General features: G+C 44.9%; 1 protein-coding gene across 1 annotated transcript in view; it reads left to right on the forward strand.

Moving 5' to 3' along the window:
- The window catches only part of LOC308150035 (protein phosphatase 1 regulatory subunit 37), a gene marked incomplete at both ends in the record, with an annotated part of 37,534 nt that overhangs the window by 10,526 nt on the left and 3,489 nt on the right, over positions 1-23,519 (forward strand). The window contains 6 exons of the mRNA XM_080522905.1: positions 236-383; positions 3,129-3,284; positions 3,678-3,790; positions 5,761-5,902; positions 6,452-6,618; positions 16,963-17,106. Coding sequence (XP_080379031.1) covers positions 236-383; positions 3,129-3,284; positions 3,678-3,790; positions 5,761-5,902; positions 6,452-6,618; positions 16,963-17,106 — 870 coding nt within the window. The remainder of the gene's footprint in view (positions 1-235; positions 384-3,128; positions 3,285-3,677; positions 3,791-5,760; positions 5,903-6,451; positions 6,619-16,962; positions 17,107-23,519) is intronic.

Here is a 23,519-nt window from a genome sequence, read left to right on the forward strand (position 1 = left end):
TCTTGTAAGAAATGCGCTATACAAATAAAATTTGATTTGATTTGATTTGATTTGATCAGAGGGTAGATACAAAGGCCAGACCACAGTCTAGCCTCTTAGCCCCTTTCATTCTCGTCATGCTCATTCTCTCTCTCTCTCTCTCTCTCTCTCTCTCTCTCTCTCTCTCTCTCTCTCTCTCTCTCTCTCTCTCATTCCCCCTGTCTGTCTGTCTGTCTGTTTGTCTGTCTGTCTGTAGAGTGGCTGTCTGTGGAGGCTGGATGCCTGTAACACGCCCATGTTGGAGTATCCGGTCCAGGCCTTGTCAAAAGCCCTCCCCGCAAGCAGACTTGCCGTGCTGCGTCTCCAAAGCACCTGTCTCAGCGGCAGGCCCCTCTTCACACTCGGTATGCCCTGTATAAGACACACATGCATGCACGCACACACACACACACACGCGCACACACACACACACACACGGACACGCACACGGACACGCACACACACACACACACGCACGCACACACACACACACACACGGACACGCACACACAGACACGCACACGCACACACACACGCACGCACGCACGCACACACACACACACACACACACACACACACAGTGTAGAAGAACTGGGATAGAACAGACTGACCTTCCTCATTCATGTGCAGAATAGCATGAATGGCACAAATGTGTGTGTGTGTGTGTGTGTGTGTATGTGTGTGTGTGTGTGTGTGTGTGTGTGTGTGTGTGTGTGTGTATGCGCGCGCGTGCACGTGTGCGCGTGTGAGCAAGAGAGAGTGTTGTCCGTGCCTCGGCCCCGGCCAGCAGGAACAGATGACGGAGGACAGGGAGAGGTAGTGGCAGATTTTGGCCCTGTGACCCTCACAGTGGGACTGGCCGGGGATTAGATGTCCTAATCTTCAGCCTGTCACTTTACACACCGCCGCACCGATCCACTCAGGCACAGGGGCCAGAGACAGACACTACCCCATGTACACTCACAACCAGGCACGAGTGGCCAGTGCTCTCCTCGCCATCCAGTAGGAAAAGCGTTGAACCTCCAACAAGAGGGTTCCACTCTCACTCTCTCTCTCTCTCTGAAGGGCACTCGATAAGATTATTTCCTTAAGAAGCATGTAAGATGTGTGAAACGTTATTCACCAGTCCTGGATAAAACTACCCTCACAAGTACACTGTATTCTGTTCATTAGCTGTTGTACTGCTGCCACCGTGGTATATACAGTATTTGAACATACTGATTGATAGATGTTTGATACTGTACAACATTGTCCTTTCCTTTGTGCTTTTCACACTACTGATTTATTATCTTTTCACATGGTCCTTTCATGCATTGTTACAGCAACTACGGTGAAACCAGGCCAGCCCGGTACAGCCCAGTACAGCTAAGCTTGGTTCTGCAGTGTGGTTAGGGTATAAGGTGGATTCATCACGAGGCCAGAGCAGCACAGCTTGGCTTGGCTCAGTTCTTTAGTGTGAAAAGGGTGCTTTAGTTGATTTAGTTGTTTAGCATTTGACCATACGGCCTGAATCAAGTATAAGGAAAGGGTAAGATGAAAGATTTCACCACTGTCACGCCCTTAGGCTCTGTCTGATGGCTTTAGTCATGGTGTCCTCTGTGACTCTGATTGATTGGCTGGTGTTTCATCTCCCAGACGTAACCGTGACGACCGGAGTGTCCTCCTCACAGAGCTGCGGGGGGTCAGAGTGATCAGGGAGGAGACAATGATCTGAAAATGAGCCAGCGATAGGTATAGGCACACACACACACACACACACACACACTCTCTCACACACACACACATGGCAATTTACACACCGTTGATTTCCTTTTGCAGGGAGGGTTAAGACAGGGTGAGGAGGTTATACAGTACGTGTGTAGGCTTGTCGTCTTCATCGTCCAAAAGATGCGAAAGTAAGAGACACAAAAGAGTGATACCAAGCACTCCAACATTTTTTTATTTGAAGAATGCTAAATTCTTGTTCTTTCTCATGCTAAATTCCTGTTCTTCCTCATAACCTCAAGACAGAGACAAAGACCCTGTCCCTTTAAGCCTACTAGATCCATTTGATATTTTGGGGCTGTACGTCCGCATCCCTCTCTCCCCCAACCCTCACCCGCACCACCCCCCTCCATGCCTTCCCCCCAGTCCACCTCCCTCTCGGCGGGGGGCCCAGCTGTGGATCATTGCCTTCGATCTGAGGGGGCCCTGATTGCGGGACTAGGCGGGCCGCCTCACGGTGGAGTCGCCCCGGATCAATCCACCGATCCTTCCATTTGGATCCCACTGTGCCTGATGACAATGTTGGCATTACACATACAGCCCAAAGGGCCTGATCAAATCTACTGCATCGATCTGGCGAGGGAGACCCACGTGCAGCACACCGACATAGACAAACACACACACACACATAGGTCGCGTTACACACACGTCGCACACACACACACACACACACACACACACACACACTTTCCTCATGCAACACAGTTTGCTACACAATAATGAATTGAGAGAAATAACAGCATTACATTTTTGTATATTTTGGGGGAATATAGATTTGATTGAAGGTTTGAGCTTTGCACAATGGGTAATGCTACTTGATATTTACTAGTAATTGAGGGAGAGCGTGTGCCATGCTGTGCTTTCAATTATGTTCAAGTCACTCTGCACAATACTACCACTAAGAGCAGTTGACTCTCTCCAACATTGTACTGTCAAAGTTCCTCTCGAGACAGCTTGATCTTCCGCCGCAGACTGAAGACCCATCTCTTCAGGCTATATATTGACTGTCCCTGCTAAAGACCTCTTCACCCCCACTACCCCCCTGTACAGTTCCTCTACTGTTAATAATAAGAATAAAACACTTTAAAATAAAAATCCTTCCTTCTTCTAGCAGTGTGACTGCAAATGGAATTGGCACCTGGTCCTAGCATACATTTTTGCTTATGATGACTGATGTATAGATGATTCACGTACTTAAGACAAATGTACTTATGTTCTAAGTTGCTTTGGATAAAAGCGTCTGCTAAATGTCAAAAATGTAAATGTAAATGATGTAAATGTAAATGTTCTATGACATTAAATGAAACATTATTTAACGTCCTACTGTTGGTTTTGTTTTTCCTTAGTCAGTGCACTGAAGACCAACCAAGCCCTTCAAGAGCTCTACCTAGCCAACAACCATCTCAACAGTTACCAAGACTCCATGCAGTTAGGAGACCTCGTCAGATACAACTGCACCCTCAGAGTGCTCGACCTCAGTGACAACTCTATAGCAGACTCAGGTGAAGGTCACAACATTTCCTCTGTCCCATTTGTCCCGATGCACTTGTGCACTTTCCAACATGGATTTGATTTTGCCCTACTGTATGTTCTCTAAATCCACATAGGGAAGTGCACAAGTGCATACTTCAGGAGAGATGGGACACAGCACCCCACAAGGACAACCTCGAACCTTCCTACGGTGGCCCTGAAAGTCAACACAGCTTCCTCTTATTGCATTTTCTTTTATTTCAAACTAAAGCCCAAACGCTAAAAGAGTGCTGGTCGATGGTTCTCTCTTTCCTCAGTTTTAGCATACAATTATACTCAGTTTAAAAACATGAATAAGCACAGACAGTGATATTCTGCTCAGCCTACTGTGTTGTCATGTATGTTTATATTGTGTTCTGGTCCAGGTCTGGAGGAGATCTGTGATGGCCTGAAAGTGCAAACAGCTGGTCTGAGGGTCCTGCTACTGTGGAACAACCATATCACTTACAATGGCTTGGTCCATCTCACCAAGGTTTTGGTAAGGACAACCACAGCGCAAGACTAAGAAAAACACTGGCCAGGTTACTGATTTGACATGTTCGCAACCTCATGAACACATGTTAGCGACTAATCACCAGTGGTGGCACACCTCATTGCCTAGTCACACCCTGTCTCGTTCCCTTCAGTTCTGGGACACTGCGGAAGTGATAGAGGTGTGGCTTGACCACAGCCCCTCCACTCCTTACTTAACAAAAAGGCTGGCTATGCCTGACCGTAGACAACAACGGTCTTGCTAGTGCGATCAGAAATGTATTTCCTGACTACGTCAAGTTGTCTGTGGATTGCATTTTGGTGCACTGTACAAAATATGGTGTCATCTTGAGAAATAGAAAGCCTCCGATGACTGACCTAAGCTACCGAGGACAAAGGAAATGACACACTGGAGGACTCAACCCATCCTGCTGAAAACATCCCTCCTCCACCTCTCTCTCCGCTGCATATCTGCCTGTATAATCCCTAATAACATCCATTCCTTCCTTTAGCTGGCCCGATTGGCAGCATAAACTGCACCTTTCTGTCATGTGAGTGGCGATTGGGAAATCAAAAGGGCATCAATTAAGGTCCTGCTTCGTGTTTGCCTCGGGCCCACTGGCATATTCAAAAGAGGAGCCCACCCGGGCCCAAAAAAAAGCCCCCCCTTTCTCGCTTTCCATTCCGCCGCTGCTGCCACCAAAACCGGAGCAGTTTGATTAAATAATAGATATGTGTTTAGGAGGGGAGCTTGTGTGGCCTGCCATTAAGAAGGATAAGTAGACGTCCTCGCCACCCGTAATGATGATAATTAGGCCAACGGCTGGCCGTGTCGAATATGACACGGGAAGGGCTGTTATTAACCTTTCTATTTTGTGTATTTCATTCTCCCTTTTGTCCTCTGGTGGGGTTGTCTTGTCAGTTGAAAGAGAAGGAGAAAGGGAACAGGGAGTAAATACAGGGGTTGTTTGGGTCCCAGTCATGGAACGACTTTGGTGTCAACACAAACAACAAGTTTTTTTAGTTTAATTAAAGACGTGTTTGGTCCCCCCCACCCCCACCACACAGACACAAAAACAGTGCCCCACATTAAAGCCTTTTCGTCATGTAAAATGACTAAATCTGTCTGTTCTGTTTTCGTTTTCAACTGTAGACCTGTATCCTGGTCTCCCCTAAGTACATCCCTCTCCAAACCTACAGTGGCTTGCACACGACAGGATTTAACCATGCTTGACTCTCAAACTCACAACGCTCCAACACCCAGTTGAGTCTTTAATTGCCCGATATCATCCCCTGCGTTCCCCCTTGTGTTCCCCCGTTCAAGCCTCTCATTCCCTCTCCTTGGGAAAAAGGTTTCAGTTGTCCAACGAACATGCAGGGCCCTCTGCATATCCCCACCCCTCACTGCATCTCCGAGCTGGCATTAGTGCCGGCACAGCGGGGTGGCTCTAGAGTGGGTTTGTTGTCACCGCCGTACAAATTAACTCTGAAGAAGAAAAGACTCACATCCCCAGGTCTGTTGCTGTTGCCGTGCCATTTCCGCCCCCTCAGTTTTGTTGGGTGACCAAAGGAGTGTTACGTGTTCCAGTGTGCTCTATTGCTCTGTTAAACAACATCTCTTGTGCCCCCCCCCCCCCCCACCTCATCCCCCTCCCTTATACTCTCCTCCCCCGGACACCTCCAGGTTTATACGACTGCTAATCAGGCTACATCGCTAATTTTGCTCTGGGGAGTCAAAACGGGGACTTCTGTGGAGCGGCTCAGAGCTGATGAAACATTCTTTGATATTCCCCATAAAACAACTCGCAAGCTTGATCCAGCTTGATGGAAATTATGATACACAACAGATGCCAGTGTTTTGTATACTGTACTGTAGCTCTGATGTGTCCTTGCTTAACAACTCAATAAATAAATGTAGTCAATAATGTTATGGTTGCTACATAATCCAATACAGTTTTCTGTCGTGCTTTATTTTAGGCAGTCCAAAAGACTTTAGAGACACTGAACTTGGGGAAGAACAATCTGCAGAACAGAGGTCTCCATACGCTGAGGGAGTCTCTGATGATGAACCAGTCACTGCTGCAGCTAGGCCTGGCCCAAACAAACATCACCTGTGAAGGTATCTTCTCCAAGTGAGGCCGGTGGAGGTAGATATCGGAGGACGGGCTCATTGTGCATGGAATGACATGTATGGAACGTAATGAGGACTGGTATCATACACACGTGTTTGATTCTATTACTCATTCCATTCAATGCATTTCAATGAGCCCATCCTGTGAGTTTCCTCCATTGATCTCTTCTTACGGTTGACCTTCATGTGTGATTGCTAAACATACAGATTGCTGTAGGCCGATACTATATGTTGCTGAACCTATTTCCTAAGTGAATGTAGATTAACATTTTAGATTTTGCATGAAATGTATCTTAGTAAAGAACAATGCCTAGGAGGGAATACGACTTCTATAAGAAAACTGTAAATTTGAGACATTCTATTTCTCTCTGTGTGTACACATGGCTGACTCGGGTGAAAAAACAAGGGCTTTTCTCACACACAAATAAGTGATCCTTCTGTCTCTATCATAGGAACAGGTGATCATTATCTCACACAGGTGTTGGCCATGTGTGCATGTGTTTGTGTGTGTTGTGTATGTATGGACGTGTATGACAGGTGCTGTAGCATTAGCCGAGTTCATCGCTGAAAGCCGCCAGATTCAGCAACTGGATGTACGTGAGAACGAGATCACGGCCGGAGGTCTCATGGCCCTCTCACTAGCCCTACGGATCAACCACTCTCTGACCACACTGGACCTGGACCAAGCACCCAAAGAGGAACAGGTTGGTTTTTATTTGCAGTCTGTCATGGTTGCCTTAAAGGGAAAGTTCATTTAAAATACAGTAAATACAATACATAAAGTTTCTTAAATGTTTCTTTACGTAGGATGTAGACTATATCATTGTTTCTGGTGGCCCAAATAATATTTTCAACATAGGGTAACATTTATGCAATTTAAACAGATGAACTGTCTCTTTAATCTCCCAATATTTCCCATACCTCCTTTTGTACATTTATTTTTACTTTCTTATGAATACAAATAACAATAAGTGTAATCCAGAATGGTCTAAAGTTATTTATGACCTGTTAGAACTATTAGAACAGGATGCAGACTCACAAAAAGGGCATTTATTGATACAGTACGTCAGTGTTGCTTTTTTTTTCTGTGGCTGTGAAGGCCTGAGGAAAATGGTGCCACAACTTTAATACATGCCCCTGCTGGATTCAGAAAATAATTACCCGTACTTGCCATCTGTTTGTCATGATTTTATCTCCGCTAACTTATTTGCATATTAAAGCATTAATTAGAATCTCCAAGGAAGGGAATGCTTATTTTAAAATTAACTCTAAAGGCTATTCGTGTGCAGCTCGAAACTTGTTTTATTTTTGTTTGCAGTGGTTTTGTTTGTATGCTTGTTGTTTACCTGTTTAATTCACATTTTTATCAAATTTCTCCCCTGGCAAAAGTCAAATGAAGATAAATGCCAGTTTATGGAAAAATACTATTGGATACGATCATAGGTTAACACACTGAGAACGTAGATCTGGCAGGTGCTCTTTCGATTCTAATGAGGACAGTAAAAAATATCCTTGTTAGAGAAAAGCATTTAATGCTTGCCTGAGAGACAGGACCATATAGTATGATTGAGAATAGTTACCCTGGTAGGATGTTAAAGGAATGGTAATGAGGAAATATTTGAGCTCCGTCAGGTTGGGTGTCACACAGCTGGGATTTGTCTTGGCATGGCATATCCAGGTGGGAGGAGTGACGATTGTATTAAAAAGCAAATCTTTCCATCAGAAAACAGCGGGTGGCTAGATCAAGTGTTCTCACTCAGTGCCGCTGTATTCCCCGGGTCGCAAAGAAATGTGAAAATTTCATTTTTTGAAAGGAAAACGAGTGAGGTATACTTGTGTGTGTATGTGTGCATGTGAGAGAGTGTGTGATGCCATTGGTCTGGATGTGTGTGTGTGTGTGTGGGTGTGTGTGTGTGTGTGTGTGTGTGTGTGTGTGTGTGTGTGTGTGCCTATGTATGGATTTGTGTATGCGTGTGTGTGTGTGGTTTTATTTGAACGTGGGGGGCAATTGTCGATGCGCATATTAAAAGGCAAAAATGTGGCAGAGGGAGGAAATCTGGGTCCTCGCGTCTTTGTTTACAAGCGTCTGATTTTTAATGTCTGTTGCCGCACTGCTCCATTTGATCATTGGCCTGTTTGGCGTTAATTATTAATTATTTACCCATCTAAAATATTCATAGAGCCCAGCCCTATGAAAAGCAACATTCTGAGGGCAAGTTATCTGTAGCCACTGCAAGGTGGAAGTTGTTTATCTCTCCTTATCAGGGGACTCTGTCAACCTGACTAATGAACTACATCCCAAAACTTAATTTGCTGCCTCTTAATCACAAGTTCGAGGTTGTGTGTTTGCTTGTTTACTGCTCTCAAATATTGGTTTAGAGTTGGTCAATGTCATATGCGCCTCTGTCCTACAGTATACAGTATGTTGATACGTTTGAATATGTACAGGTTGTTGACGTCCGTCCCCACAATATTATGTCCCCTGTTCTCAGTGAGGTGTCACTCTGAGACTATGGGTTCCTACGCAGGGTGATAATTAGGCTAGCAGGGAGGGGTGCTGAGAACAGAAAGGTTTAGAAACTTGCCTCGGGACCCCCTGCGGAGATCGGAGTACAGAGAGTTGTCGGGGATCTTTGGAGCTGTACAGAGTGGAGGACAAGGTCTTAGAAGCTGTGTTAGAGAGTTGTATGTTGGAAACTTTTCTTTTGTCTCTGTGTTCAGGGTGCGTATTAAGGGGGAGCCAGGGGGAGCTGAGCTCTCCCGAAAAAGACATGAGCTCCCCCGACAATAGATAAATACTGGTTTGAGAGAATTTCCCTGGCTATAGGTGCATTCAAAGTCAATTGTATACAATATATAATAAAATATATACATTATAAAGATGTGAATTGGTAGGACTCTATAGGGAGAAGGGACATCTTGCGAAAGGAAATGTGGAGAAGAAACATAGAGGGGGGCCTGGGCGGAACGATATTTGGGGGCACATCTGTGTTGGCATGGAGGTGCGGTAGAATGAAAGGGAACCTGTGGGGAACTTTCTTTCTTCTTTTTTTTTTAGGCCTTCCTTTTGGTCAGTCTCGGTGGCTGGCTAGGTGATGGGGGTGACAGACTGGCCATGCATGTAGTCAGCACTCAGGTTCAAGCTCAGGAGAGTGATGGCTCGCATCATCACAGCGCCAGTGCTCCAGAGACCACGGCAGACAAGCCAAACCGCCCAGAACCACAGAGAGAGATGCCTGAGAGATCTGGAGAGATGCCTCCGAGTTCCAAGAGCAACTCTTGACTCAGACCTGCATTCTCTGCATCTTAGTTAGCTACCTACCTTACCACAGTAAAAACACAAGATGTTTTCGATTAACATAGATGCTAACGTCTAAAAATCTGTTTATTTTGATGGGTAAACAGCTTTTTTACATGCGTTTACAGTACCCTCCACTATGGCATTGGTTATTACATCCCCTAATGTACTGCAACCCTATCAACTATCAAAGACAGTTAACCACACCTAATGTTACCACTTGGGCACCATTAGGCCTACAACAAGAGTGAATACCTTATAATTACTCTGATACAGATACCCCAGAAGGGACAACAATAGTGGCGGTGTGTGTGAGTGTCTGGAACAGGAGAGAGAGGGAGAAAAAAAAGAAAACAAACCACTGTCTCTTTATAAACACAACAACAACACGCTCCTCGCTGCACTCCTGATGTATTTTCAGGGAAAAACAGGCATATTTGCCAGCTGTGTAATTTACTGCGGCTCTCATTTGCATATTAAAGCCTTAATTAGCCCCTCTGAGCGTGTGTGTGTGTGTGTGTGTGTGTTGGGGGGGTGAGGGGGTGGTGGTAGTGGGGGGGGGGGGTAGTGTAATCATCGGACGTATACTGGGGGGATGGCTCCGTGTTTGGTTCCTGGGGGAGATGGAGGTGGGAGTGGGGGCCCGGGAGTGGGGTCCCAGGAGTGGGGGCTAGGCTGGGAACGGGCCAGAGCAGAATCTTCAGGGAGTCACACTGTTGAGTTGACCATGTGCCACGTTGTGTGTGGCATTTTTGTTGTTTCTTCGCTACCTCTGCTCTCTCAGCTCTGGTAGTGAGTAGGGGGATGTTATGGGGCTGCGTTGCTCAGTTTTGGAGCTTTTCTTCCAGTGCCCTTTCATGTGTCACGCTTGATCTGTCTCCCTGTCATTTTAATCGCTCCACATACACACATACACACACACAAGCACACACACACACACACACACACACACACACACACACACACACACACACACGCACACACACACACACGCACACACACACATACACACACACACACACACACACACACACATACACACACACACACACACACACACACACTCCCAGTCTACTGTTCGTTACAGTTAGAGGTGTGACCCACACTTTCACTGAAAGTCGAGAGGTTGTTTTTTGCTCATTTGTTATTTGTGGAGATGAGTGTTGGGAAAATTAGGTGGGAAGAAGTGAGAGAAAACAAACTCAAGTGCTCGGTTCGCCTTTTGAAGTCTAATATAAGCATGTTCTTGATGACTTTTGCACAAGCCACTAATGATCAGATTCATGCTTTTATATTCCGTTCATTTGCCCCTCCCCAGACATCAATGTTAAAAAAAACAGTTGTTACAGTTCTGGGTTTGTATTGTAAACACCATTGTAACATATATGAAATTCCTGTGTTTGTACAGCATAGTATTAATGTAACGTACATTTTTTAATTCTTTCACACATATCTATGTTTGTCTTAGCTGAAAACCATCTTAGTTCATTCATACATACAAGTGGTCCATTTATAATGACCAAAACAGAGAAAGTTCCGCAACTTATATCGACCTCTCTGCATGAGATGGGGTATGGATATGCGATGCATAAGTGGGGGTATCTGATCGGAGCGCCTCTCGTGGGCATGTCCTGTGGCGCCACGCTCAGACGCCCCCGAGTCATCCATCGGCAGTGCCGGGAGAGAGCCTGACGCCCCTCATCTGACTACCATGAAGCCCCCTTCGCCTCTCTCACTCTCCCTCTGCCTCCATCAGGCACTCTCTCTCTCTCTCTCTCTCTCTCTCTCTCTCTCTCTCTCTCTCATGCTCCCTCTCTTCATTCACAGTGAACCAAGCCATATCTCTTTCACTTTCAAATGGTGGGCTGCTGCTGCTGCCTCTGCCTCTGCCACAGCTGCTGAAATGGCCCTGTCCACCACTATCAGCCGAGGATTTCGGTATAAATATGGAATATTTTATTATTAAGTCTTCAGGCCCAGTGATAGCGAGAGCTCTCCTCTCCCAGTCTGTAAGTCCTGTCGTCGTCGTCCCCCCCCCTTCCACCCCCTATTCCACTCCCTGTCCGTGCGTCTGTCAGAGAGCCGGGCGACGACCTTAGGAGAAAACTCTTTCCTCCGGCGGAGGAAAGGAAATTAGTTGAGACACCTCCGGTAGGGGTGGAAAGAGGAGAAAGGGGTAAAGGAGGGAGTGAGGTATTGGAAGTGAGGGAGAGAGGAGTAGGAGATGGAAGGGGGGGAGTGTGTGTGTGTGTGTGTGTGTGTGTGTGTGTGTGTGTGTGTGTGTGTGTGTGAGGGGGTGGGGGTGTGGCAGGCTGGCAGAACCCCCTCTAAATGATACACACACACACACACACACACACACACACATATGCACACACACACACACACATATGCACACACACACACACACACACACCTCCAGACAAGCGGCGGTTTCTTGTCACCTTCACCTTTAGCCCAGCCTGGATGGTGGCCCTGATCGCCGATCAATACTCGGCCCTTATGATCGGCACTTAACATGTAGTGTACCCAGTCTGTCCTGCAGGATCCAATTTGTTTATGGAGATTTAATTGAGTTAATGTTAAAAAACAGGCTCTGAAAGCCATGCGCTGCATCAGCTGATTGCATTCAAGCTTTTTTAACCATGCCATTATGCTCATTTTATTATTGAAATAAAGAGGTAAACTGGTTAAAACAGCATTGAGCACGTCCGAGGCACACAAAAAAACAAACCCCTGAGTTTGGTGTGTTGCAAGTATGAGGGGGAAAGTTCTGTTTTAACAGTGACCTCTCTCCCTCTCTCTCTCTCACTTGGATGAATGATGACTTTCAAACTATCTCTAAGTGATGCAATTGTTTGACACACATCGGGGTGAAGTACTGTACAAACGCCTTTCTCCAGATGCCCCCCCGTTTTCCCCACATAGGCACGCTGTGGTGCCGCTAACAACTCTCCATTCTAAACTATGTCATTATATCTGAGCAACGGTGCTGCGAATTAGTGCTGTACGTCACCTCTGCTCCGAGGCATTGTTAGTGTGACTGTGTGTCCTCCTCTCTCTCATCTCATCTTTCCCTCACGTGTCTTCCTCTCACACTTCATCCGTAAAAATGTTTTCTCTCATTTCTTTCTTTCTTTCTTTCTTTCTTTCTTGTTTTCATTTTATTTTTCTTTCTTATCTGTCTGTCTGTCTGTCTGTCTATGTGTTGTCTGTCTTTCTTGTCTGTCTGTCTACCTGTGGTCAGGCCTTTTGGTAATGGAAGTTTCCTTTCAGTAATGGTAGGTGTTTGAATGTTGGCTACAGCAGTGTCCATGTCACCACAGCCCTATCAGTGTTCTCATGAATAGTGGATAGTTGCAGTTTGGGTTGAAGTTCCTCTCTCCCTGTCCATCCCTGTCTGTCCCTCTCTCCTGTGCCGATGTCCCCTTCTGTTACCTGTCTCCTTATTTGTCCACTGTCTATCCCTCTCCTCCCTGCCTGTCTGTCAACCTCCTTTGTCTCCGCTGCTGGTCCCTATATGTCCTCTGTCTGTCCCTACCTGTCCCCTGTCTGTCTCTGTCCTCTGTCCCTGTCCATCCCGTCAATGCTGTCCCCTGACCCCTCTCCTCTTTCACTGCCCTCCCCACACACACACACACCCACACACACTCTCGTCCCCTGTCCGTCCCTTTCCTCCATCCTCCGTCCGTGTCCCTGTCATCCCGGCGCTGCCTCCCTCTTGTCCCCATCCCCATCTCCCGGGTGCCGTGGAGGGGAGATAATTGGATTTGTTGTCACCTCCAGTAGCTGCCAGGGCCGGGCGTCTGCTCCGCTTAGCGATGAAGACATCAGTGTGACAGCGACCCTGGGAGAGGATCAGCTGGTGTCCTGGGCACCACTAATAAAGGGCTGGCCGAGCCACGGCCGGGCAGGACCAGGCCCGGGCCAGCTGTTCCCCCCCACTTCTCCAGTACCCCCACAGACATGCCACAGCCTGTGAGAAGGGGGGGGGGGAGAGAGAGAGAAAAAAAGTGTGTGAGAGAGAGAGAGAGGTAGAGAGAGATAGAGAGAGAGAGAGAGAGAGAGAGAGAGAGAGAGAGAGAGAGAGAGAGAGAGAGAGAGAGGGAGAGAGAGAGAGCGAGATAGAGAGAGAGAGGTGGTTGGGGGGTGAGTTGGTGGAAGGGGCGGGGGTTGGGGTGCAGTGGGCAGTGAGTGGGCAGCTTTCATCAGAACAGATGCCAGTCCCCCTGTCCTCTCTCCCCCATAACAGACAACACTGCAGGAGAGGTCATGGAATTTGACCCTTCATCTCTATGTGGTTCCGGGGAAGTGTTGGCCATACTTGCTGTGTGAAATGTCATGGTATTTCCCCCCTCACACCAGACCTCTATGCTTGTCCCTTACAGGCATTGACTCAGGCTACTTTAGTTTAGTATAAGTGACGGCGCTGGTCCGTTCTCTGCGTCCCGTCATTCTTAAACACAGTCCTCACCTAATTCATCGTTTAGAAGCATGCACTCAAGTTATTTTCAGTGTACAGTACTATCTACCCCCTATGGGCCTAGTTCCAGCTGTAGAGCTGTGTGTGTCTGTGTGTGTGTGTTTGTGTGTGTTTTTGCATGCATGAATATGTGTGTTCCTGTCTGCACGTGTGCATGTATAGTGAGTGTGTGTGTGTGTGTGTGTGTGTGTGTGTGGGGGGGGGGGGGTGTGTGCATGCGCGTGTGTATGCATGCAGTAGGGGGCTTGGCCGTCCCTGGCAGTGTCTCGCGTGCGCGCTGGGCAGACGAGCGTGGCGGACACTCTGCGGTGGCACCTGTTTGGCGCGGGGTGGCGGCTCAGGGGCGGTAATGACGGGCGTGCAGGTGAGGAGCCCCGGAGGTAGTCAGTAATTAACACACGGGTGCTCCATCATGGCTGCCCCGCGCCTGAACCCGGCAGGGACCGCAGTGCCCTGCTGTCAACACCCCCGTTATTAAATTCTGAGCTCAGAGAAGAAGCCTCCATGAATGAGAACGAGCGTATATGGAACACGGGCTGGTTGTGCTGTGCTGTGCTGTGGCCTTGATACAGTCGGATGAGTATGTGGCGGCCATTTTGAATGGATGTGTGTTTGTGTTTTTTTACATTGCAGGAGTGGTTATACTTTAATTGTGAATTGTGAGTATTGATGACTGTTATGGCATTATGAGTTTGGCTCTGAAACGGTCAGTCATTTGGTGAATGTTTTTTTAGTAAAAGTGTATAGCTGTTGATGAATGTGAAGGACGCGCTAGGGAAAGGTATATTTATGTGTGTACCATGACATTGACCATAACCGTTTCTAAACCTGTCATTCTTGTGGACATACAGTAGTAGCTATTCGGTAGTCTGGTCCTTGCTGTATTTTGGGGCAGACTGTGTGTGTGTTGAGGGAGAGAGAGAGAGAGAGAGAGAGAGAGAGAGAGAGAGAGAGAGAGAGAGAGAGAGAGAGAGAGAGAGAGAGAGAGAAATGGAGAGAACGGGTGTGTAATTGGGGGTAGATGTGGGTTCTGCGAGGCTTCGACATCCTCTATCCCAGGGGATCAATTACAGAAGCCCCTCGTTCAGCTCTTTCTATTCAAATGAACACCTGAAGAGCAGGCTCTCTGCTGCTCTCCCAGAGACCCGGGATACTGAGGGATAAACACGAGCCCAATAAAAAACCCATCAACAGCAATTTGTATGCGTTTAGGCAGACAGCAGAAAACATGGTTGTTGTTTTTTTCCTAAAATGTTGTCTTTCCCTGTACTGCTCTACTTTCTATTTTTACCTCACCTACATAAGGAAACAGGTAATCCACAATGTTGTCTGGACTTTGTACCAATGGAGTCAGAGAGAGAGTATAGGTTTTATTTGACTGTTGCATGGTCGGGGTGAGTTTACCTTACACAACAAGCACTGATACAACAAAGTGACTCCCACATTAAACTCCCACACACTGAGTCCCACATTATCTCTATCGTTAATGTGCTATGTAGCAGGTGTAGTGCTGAGGCACAAATGCTGAGGCAAGTGCTGAGGCACAAATGTGTACATTTCAAGCCTGCAAACTGCGACACTTTAAATGAATGTGCAATAACACTACGTATGTGCAATATGACAACCCTAGTCGTTTTATCTGTACAGTATAGTATAGTGGATAGTGTACATAGCCTTTATTTATGTAAACCAGCTCCTTTCCCTTCTTCTTTTTTTTTCTTTTTTTCTTTCTTTCCTAGCACCAGGGGAGCCACCCCTCCTAAATGTCGTTGTTTGGTACCTGTACTATAGCAATGACAATAAAGACCATTCATTCATTCATTCATTCATAGCAGACCTGGGCTCAAACTGTAAAACCTTTTTTTTAAAAGAATTTGTTTGACTTTTCATGGCACAATAGAACCAATGGAATAGTCCTCTATGGACTAGGAATGTTACTGTATGCTTTCCATTGGAACTCATACTTAAGCAGGATCAGCTATGACAGTAGGATGTGAAGTGTACCGGTACTGTCTGTCTGGGCACTGGTTGGATTTGGAGTGTGTTGGCTCATCCTTACCCACTATAACTCACCTGATGATTCTGCCACCATAGTCAGCCACTGAGGCTAGAAACACTATGTGTGTGGTTCAAGAGCATTGCCTCTGCTTCCTGCTGTACTTCCTCTTTTGATACAAAATAAATAATTAATTAATTAATACAGTAGATGTTGATCCTCTTGTAGTGAAACTGAAGTGAAAAATCAACTTTCATTGTTGAAAACAGTCTGTATCGTCGGTAGTAGTCATATACAGCAAATCTAGCCCCGATGGTTGAGCTTTGGATGGTATGATCAAACCCCACCTCCACAAATCTCAGTTGTATTTTTCGAAAAAAACTAGTTGGAGGAAAATCAAGGTGAAATCAACCAGTGCAGTCCCCCTTTAAGAGTGATTCATTCTGAGCAATGTGAAGTCAAAACCCCTCAAGTTCATAATGCCTCTGTCATCAGTCACTTCATTTGAGTTACTGTACGAACAGTGTGCTCTTAAATATGCTGTCTGCATAATTGAACTCAACATCACTGGGTGACTGCCAACTAATGCTAATGCTAATGGTGACAGCCAGCTAATGCAGCCTGCACTGAAGCCAGTATCCCATATACACTGATATGACCATTAAACCATCATATTCAGGATGAAGACTACTAAAACGAGTTGCATTTGAAACCGATAATACTTTACATTAGGGAACATGTATTAGCTACTTATTTGTAGCTTATAAGGGTTTGCTATGTACCCATTTTGGGGGCAACGTTGGCCCTGGGGTTAGGGAGGTAGCCAGTAACCGCAAGGTCGCTGGTTCAATCCCCAGGTTTGTCAGCCGGTGATTAGAGGGTTGCTGAAATCACTTCTAACTGGCCAATTACTACATGACTAATAAGATGAGAATAAGAAAACTAAAGGTAGGAAGAACACTGATGTACTATCAGATCAGATTCAGAAAACCTTAATTCAGATTCAGAAAACCATAATGTCCTCTGAGAATGAAATCCATATTGCAGCTTGTAGAGTCAAACCAAGACAAGTCGAGGAAGAGGTCATATTCAAGGCACTTTAAGAAGCTACTTAGTGTTGTTTATAATGATGATGATGATGATTCTTATGACACAGAGAGTGGTGAAGATTCTTCCCCTCTCTGAGTGATGAGTTGGCCTGTCGTGGGTGTCAGTGACTTAGTGCCCTGCTCCCTTCCGCACCTCCTTACTCCCTGTGTCCCTTTTGGAAGGGCTTCGCTCCCACTCCCACCTCACGGGCTCTCACACCTGCGGCGAACCTAGCCCCTGTCATCCGTCTCCACGACAACCCGCACCGGGCAGATTACAGCGGCTGCCATGCTTCCGTACAGATGGCGCTTTACCGTCAGCGGCGCGTAAGCTGCGTACCGTGATACCGTGCAGAGGAATGACTCATTAGAATCAGGCAGGGCGCGATGATGTGAGAGGTTTGCTCCATCGACAACCTGGCTGAATACTGAATCCTTTTTCTCTCTCTCTTTCTCTATTTACTTGCTTATACTCTTAATGTCTATCTCGCTCTCTCTCACACAGACACAAACACAAACACACACACACACACACACACACACACACACACACACAACAAATGCACACACACACTCACACACACACACACACACACACACACACACACACACACACACACACACACACACACACACACACACACACACACACACACACACACACATACACACAGTTAATTTTGGCACCATTTTTTTTATTTAGTCTAGTTTTAGCCACAATTTTGATATTTAAATAATGATTTAGTCTAGTTATTGTCAAATGACGAAGACTATGGGCCATTTTAGCCGATCATTTAACTGTCATTTAATTTTAGTTACATTTTAGTCACATCACATTTGTATTGCCTCATCAACCCTAAGAAAACATAAATCACTGACTTCCGTGCGCCCAAACATATAGCTTGTCCTACGAGCATATTTTTCGACGTAACATCCTATCACTTCTCTAGCCAATTAAGCAAAATAATAACTCTGCAGCCAATTAAAAATCACACCCCTGTACATGGCACATAAAGGGCAGTTGGCCTAATCAAGTCAAAAACAAGTTTGAGAGGATCAACCTCAACAAGTGTGTGCCTGTTTGTATCAATGATGGGTTTTGGATAGGTTGGAGAAAGTTTGCTGGGCAGAGATGGGGGTGGTCATGATTTGCGGAATGACCTGTGGATGGTATTCATTTTCCACCAATAACAACATTGCAACGTTGCAATGAGAAAGTCTTACAGTCCTGCTGTCATGCATGCTTTTGATTGGACCAAGCAAATAACTATTTTAAGTCACAGAGATAATGTTGTCTTCGTTTAGCTGGGTCTATTTATTCAGCTATCATCCCGTCTTTTGCCACAGAAAAACAGGTGTTTGACGAATATTTTCATCATTAATTTCGTTGAAACACACACACACACACACACACACATACACACAAACACACACACACACACACACACACACACACACACACACACACACACACACACACACACTTTCTCACCATCTTGTCTAGTTCACAAAATCCTTCCCTCTCTATTTCAATATGCCACACACACAGGTGACTCTATCATACCACCTGAGAAACCAAAAGGCATTTCAATAAACTCATAAACACTTAATTTCCCTTTGCCATTTTTGGGGGAATGAAATGCCACAGTGCAAGAGACAGAGGGTGCTCTGTTATACACAAGGAGTATGACTTTTCAGGCGGTCTGTAATTCAACCCTCTTTTCCAAAAATACAGGGAGAAAACTACTGGCAAGGCAATTGCGAAGGTTTCCCCTTGGGGAGGCCATTTTGGAAATGTCACAGTCGCAGCAGTTTTTAAGGAGCTCTGGATGCAAATTCACCTGTCTAAAGACCCAATCATGTGCCACTGTCCCTACTCAAATTCATTAAACGTTTTTGGAGATTTTTGGACAAAAAGAGATTAAAGGAATCTGAGTCAAGAGAAGGCAAAGGAGGGGAGGGAGCAAAATAAAATGTTTACAGAGTTTTGCCTGAGACACAAACGCATTGTCAAACTAGATAAGTTAGAAGAATCCCTTCCACACATCCCATTGTGAGGGAACCGATTATAGAGCCCCATCCAGAACAGATTTTTAACGGCGGCTGATATTTAAATGTTATAAAAAGTGGTGGTGAGATCAATTAAATTAGCCCTGGCTGCGGCCCACAGTGCTCGAGCTGTGGCCCGAGGTCACAGAGGTGGGCTTGCTGGATAATCGCCTGGAATCAAGAGCCTCTTAAGCCCAGGGCCCTCCCTAATTACAGGTATGAGTGTGAGATTCCACGCCACTGTTAAAGAGAGCAGAGAAAAAAAAACTCATACTAGTGATGAACGCAGGCAGGAATACATGTTGGAGCTCATCAGATAAAAAGAGAGAGAGAGAGGAGGAGGGAAGAAGGGAGAAAGACAGAGTGAGGAGGGGGGGGGGTTAGTTGAGAGGAGAGGTGTTGCTCTGGATATGGTGGCCATAATGTAATGTAGATGTATGTGTAGGAGAGGTCGTCTGATCAGTGTGTGTTTGTGTGTGTGTGTGTGTGTGTGTGTGTTTGTGTGTTTGTGTGTGTGTGTGTGTGTGTGTGTGTGTGTGTGTGTGTGTGCCTGTGATTTAGCATACAGGAAAGAGAGTGAATGTCTTTTCTCTATGTATTTATTCATGTAGTATATTGTTTGTGTGTCTGTGTGTATGATAATGTTAGTGATTCAAGCTCTTGTTTTCACCGCTCTGACTCTATTTGGATGTTTGGTCACATTTCTCTGCTTCTCTCCAAATGCATGTGCTCAATATCATTATCGTATCATAACTGCAAATATGTTTATGTTATCATAAAATGCTAGAACACACAATAACAATATTACTAAAGTTAACCGTAAGTGTGAGACTTCTACCCTCCCCTTAAATGGAAAACATCATTTTCATAATGACTTTAATAATAATAATAATAATAATAATAATAATAATAATAATAACTTTTATTTGTATAGCACTTTTTCTGCAAACGTTGCAGCTCAAAGTGCTTGAATAATAGTAATGAATATCCTAGCATTAGAATATGGCCTCTTTAATTCAGAACTGTATTTCAACAGCAGCAATCCTTAAACACTGCACATACCCTCAAAGTGCAAAATAGAGATCCACTGTTTCATAAATGCATGCACTCTACTCCATTCAGGTGTTTGAGTTTACAATGTCTTTCCTTTCATATATATTTTTAAATTGTTATTATTGTATTTAATACCTAATTATTTGATAACAAGGTGTGATTGGTAATCAGTCATAAATTATTATATAAATGATAATACAGGTTGGCTTAGTGCACCACTCATCTTCTGGAATAATTATATTTTAAATATTTTTGATATAGTTTTTAAAAAGGGAAATATAGGCTAAGTTTGTTTCAGTTTTTTTATTTGACTATAAATTATTTGCTTTTGAAGCTTTATAATGCAATTTATGGAATGTTTATAGTTCAGGCCTCAAACACTATAAAGTCCTGACAATAACATATCTCCAGATGTCCCAACAGACAAATACTATGTTAATATATTATTTCTTTTTAAATACAGTTTTTAGATAGTTTTATGATAACGCAAAATACAACAATATCTAGCATTGCATTGTGTAGTGAGATGAACATGCAAACATGGTCTCTCTCCTCTCAGGTCCAACTCTTTCCCACTCGGTGCTGTTCTCCTGAGTATCCATTTTGTATACAATAGTGACATCTTCAGTCCAGCTAGGAAAAGGAGACTTAGACAGAGTGGCACAGAGGCAAGAGAAAATAATGGAAAACACGCTTAAAGCACCTGTCTGTTGATGTGGGTTCCCTTGAGAAGCCCGGGAGAGGGAAAATTGTGAATGCGCTGGTAATTATAGCATTTATGTTAAGAGAAAAAAGGCCTTGTTCAATGCTTAAAGTGCAATCATTAACATTTACTTAACGGCAATGTTATTCCTCCTAATGGAAGAACAGAGTAATTCCCGTGCTTTGTCTACTAATACTGGTAGCTGCAAGAAGTTTACAGAAGTACTGTAGGTCCAAAAACACAGGCCATGATGAGTAAAATAAAGTTTAAATAGAGTGGCTTCAGGAAATGTTCAGGGTTAATGTTCTGTTTTAACTTCAATTGTGGAAAAGAACTTCAACTATTGAGGCTTGTCTTTCACTTATGGCAGATTTAAATCAGAATTATAGTGCTATAGACAGGAAATAGTATATAGGGAAATAGTAGTTTAGAACAAAAAACACACATACAAACACACGCACACACACACACACACCGGAATTTAAAGCACTTTGCTTTGTTGATCTGCCTAAAGAATATGATTTTAAATAAAATACAATACACTACTTGCATATACTTGTAACTGGCATCTGAAATGTTTAGTAATTTACATATATTAGCATATAAAGTAATTGGCACAGATGCCAAGGAAGGCAGTGGCAAACAGATTAATTGTCATCCAGCAGTCGCGGTGACATAGTTAAAAATGAGCCCCTTTTAAGAAGCCAATTATCAGAGAAATTCCAAAGTAGCCTTTTTTCATCAGTGATTCTCTTCATACTCTCATTCTCACCCACACACAAACACATGCCACACGCCACGCATAGCACACACACACACACACGCGCGCAAACGTATAATATTCATAACACCACAACGCCATACTTAAATGTATAAATATTGTAAATACGCAGCCTCTCCTCTCAAGTACTGCCTTTGAAATGTCGCTGCTCAGCAGTGCTGTTTGAAAACAAAAATGTGTACGCCTTTGTTTAAAGACAGGGAAGAACAAACGATGGATTCACACACATGTTTATAGTGAGAATGCATACGACGAATGTCTCGATTGAGAATAGGACTATGGCATTGGAGGTTTGAATGCACCGTTTTTAGAAATTCTGCCATATGTTTTAAACGTATAGAGTACTTGATCTGAGCATACTATACTTATCGTTGTATGCGTGTGATGAGTCTATAATAATTCAGATGTATATTATTATATATACTCTGCCTCACCCTGTGTTTCTCTGCATGTTTACCTTGATACAAACACCTTCACTATAGGTAGTTGCTGGGGTTGGGTATAGGGCCTTCATTGTCGTAAAAGTACTACAGATGCTCCACATATACAATCAATTCAATGTGAGGATTCCAAAAAACAAAACGATCCACTTTCATTAATTTTCCTTCCATCGATATACATTTTTAGATACAGATATTATAGATATACAGTATGTAGATATAGTAGGTAGTATAATCTGGAATGCCTATAAAACTGGCCTAGTCTTAATTCCTGCATACAAGGGCGCTGGATGGAACAGACTGCTGCAATGTTGCTTGCTTGGGCATAGAGGAGGTAATAGATTCTGGTGTGGTTAGCCGTAGCTCTATGGTTTTATCCCCTGTAATAATTGGATAGTGGCTCCATTTGTGAGGGCTGTCTCTGGGAATGCAGAGCTAACAAATGAGCTAGTTAAGTTTGCCAAGACCACTGTTCTGGGGAGAAGGGAGAAAGGCTTAAACGGCTCCCATTCTCATAGGCATTGTGTACACACTGGCCATCTTAAATAATATTGAGATTACGCCAGGGGGACAAAAGCCCCATCGAGGATCCTTTTGTGGCGACGGAGACATGTAAGGAGAGGGACAATACAGATCGAGGGGCATGGGGGGGAGTAAGAATGAAAATGACAGTAGCATACAGTAATATTTGACAGTGCAGTGGCATGATAGCCCATAACAACACAAATATCGCTTGAGACAAACAATTAAGATTGTTGGAGAAGTGTGTCTTTTGAAGAGGAAAAGTTGTTTGTGTGTGTGTGTGTGTGTGTGTGTGCATGTGTGTGTGTGTGTGTGTGTGTGTGAGTGCATGTACAGTAAGAGTGAGTGTTTGCGTACTTGCATGCATGTGTGAGTCCCCCCAACCTTAAACCAAGACCACCCAAAACATGTGCACACACACACACGTGCACACGTGCACACACGCACACACACACACGCATACACACACACACACACACACACACACACACACACACACACACCCTAGCCTCATCTGCTCCGAGAGGTACGGCCCCGTCGGCTTTGCCCCTCGCCTGGCCACTGTATGCTATGTGTGTGTGTGTGTGTGTGTGTGTGTGTGTGTGTGTGTGTGTGTGTGTGTTTGTATTTCTTAATGACTTTATAATTCCAGGCCAGCAGGAACCTGCCTTTATGTCTATTAGTTTAGTAGCCCAGCAAACAAAGAGAGTCTGTGCCCGTGGCACAGCGCCAAAAGTAGCTTCAGCCGTAAAAGCACTTGTCCATCTGTGTCGCCTTCTCCCGCTCGCTGTGTATGTCTCACTCCTCCTCCTCCTATCCTCCGCCTCTTCTTCTCTCTTCTTCTTTTCTGGATGTGAGACACTCACTCCTCCTCTTTGTCAGTTGGGTCGGGTGGGTTGGACAACACCTCCATTTTAGTGCTGCTCACTCAATCTAATGCTATTGATCGTTCCAATGGCGAATCGAGTATTTCACTAGGATGAGAGAGAGAGAGAGAGAGAGAGAGAGAGAGAGAGAGAGAGCAAGACAGAGAGAGTGTGTGTGTTTTGTTCCTGAGAGAGAGAGAGAGAGAGAGAGAGAGAGAGAGAGAGAGAGAGGGGGGGGCACCTACTTGAGAGAGGGAGGGAGAGAGGGCCGTACTTGAGAGAGGGGGGTGGAGGGTGGGTGAGTGAGAGGAGGGGTGTAGACACCG

This window comes from Nansenia antarctica, assembly GCF_963989245.1.
Source record: "Nansenia antarctica genome assembly, chromosome: 1".
NCBI lineage: Eukaryota > Metazoa > Chordata > Actinopteri > Argentiniformes > Microstomatidae > Nansenia > Nansenia antarctica.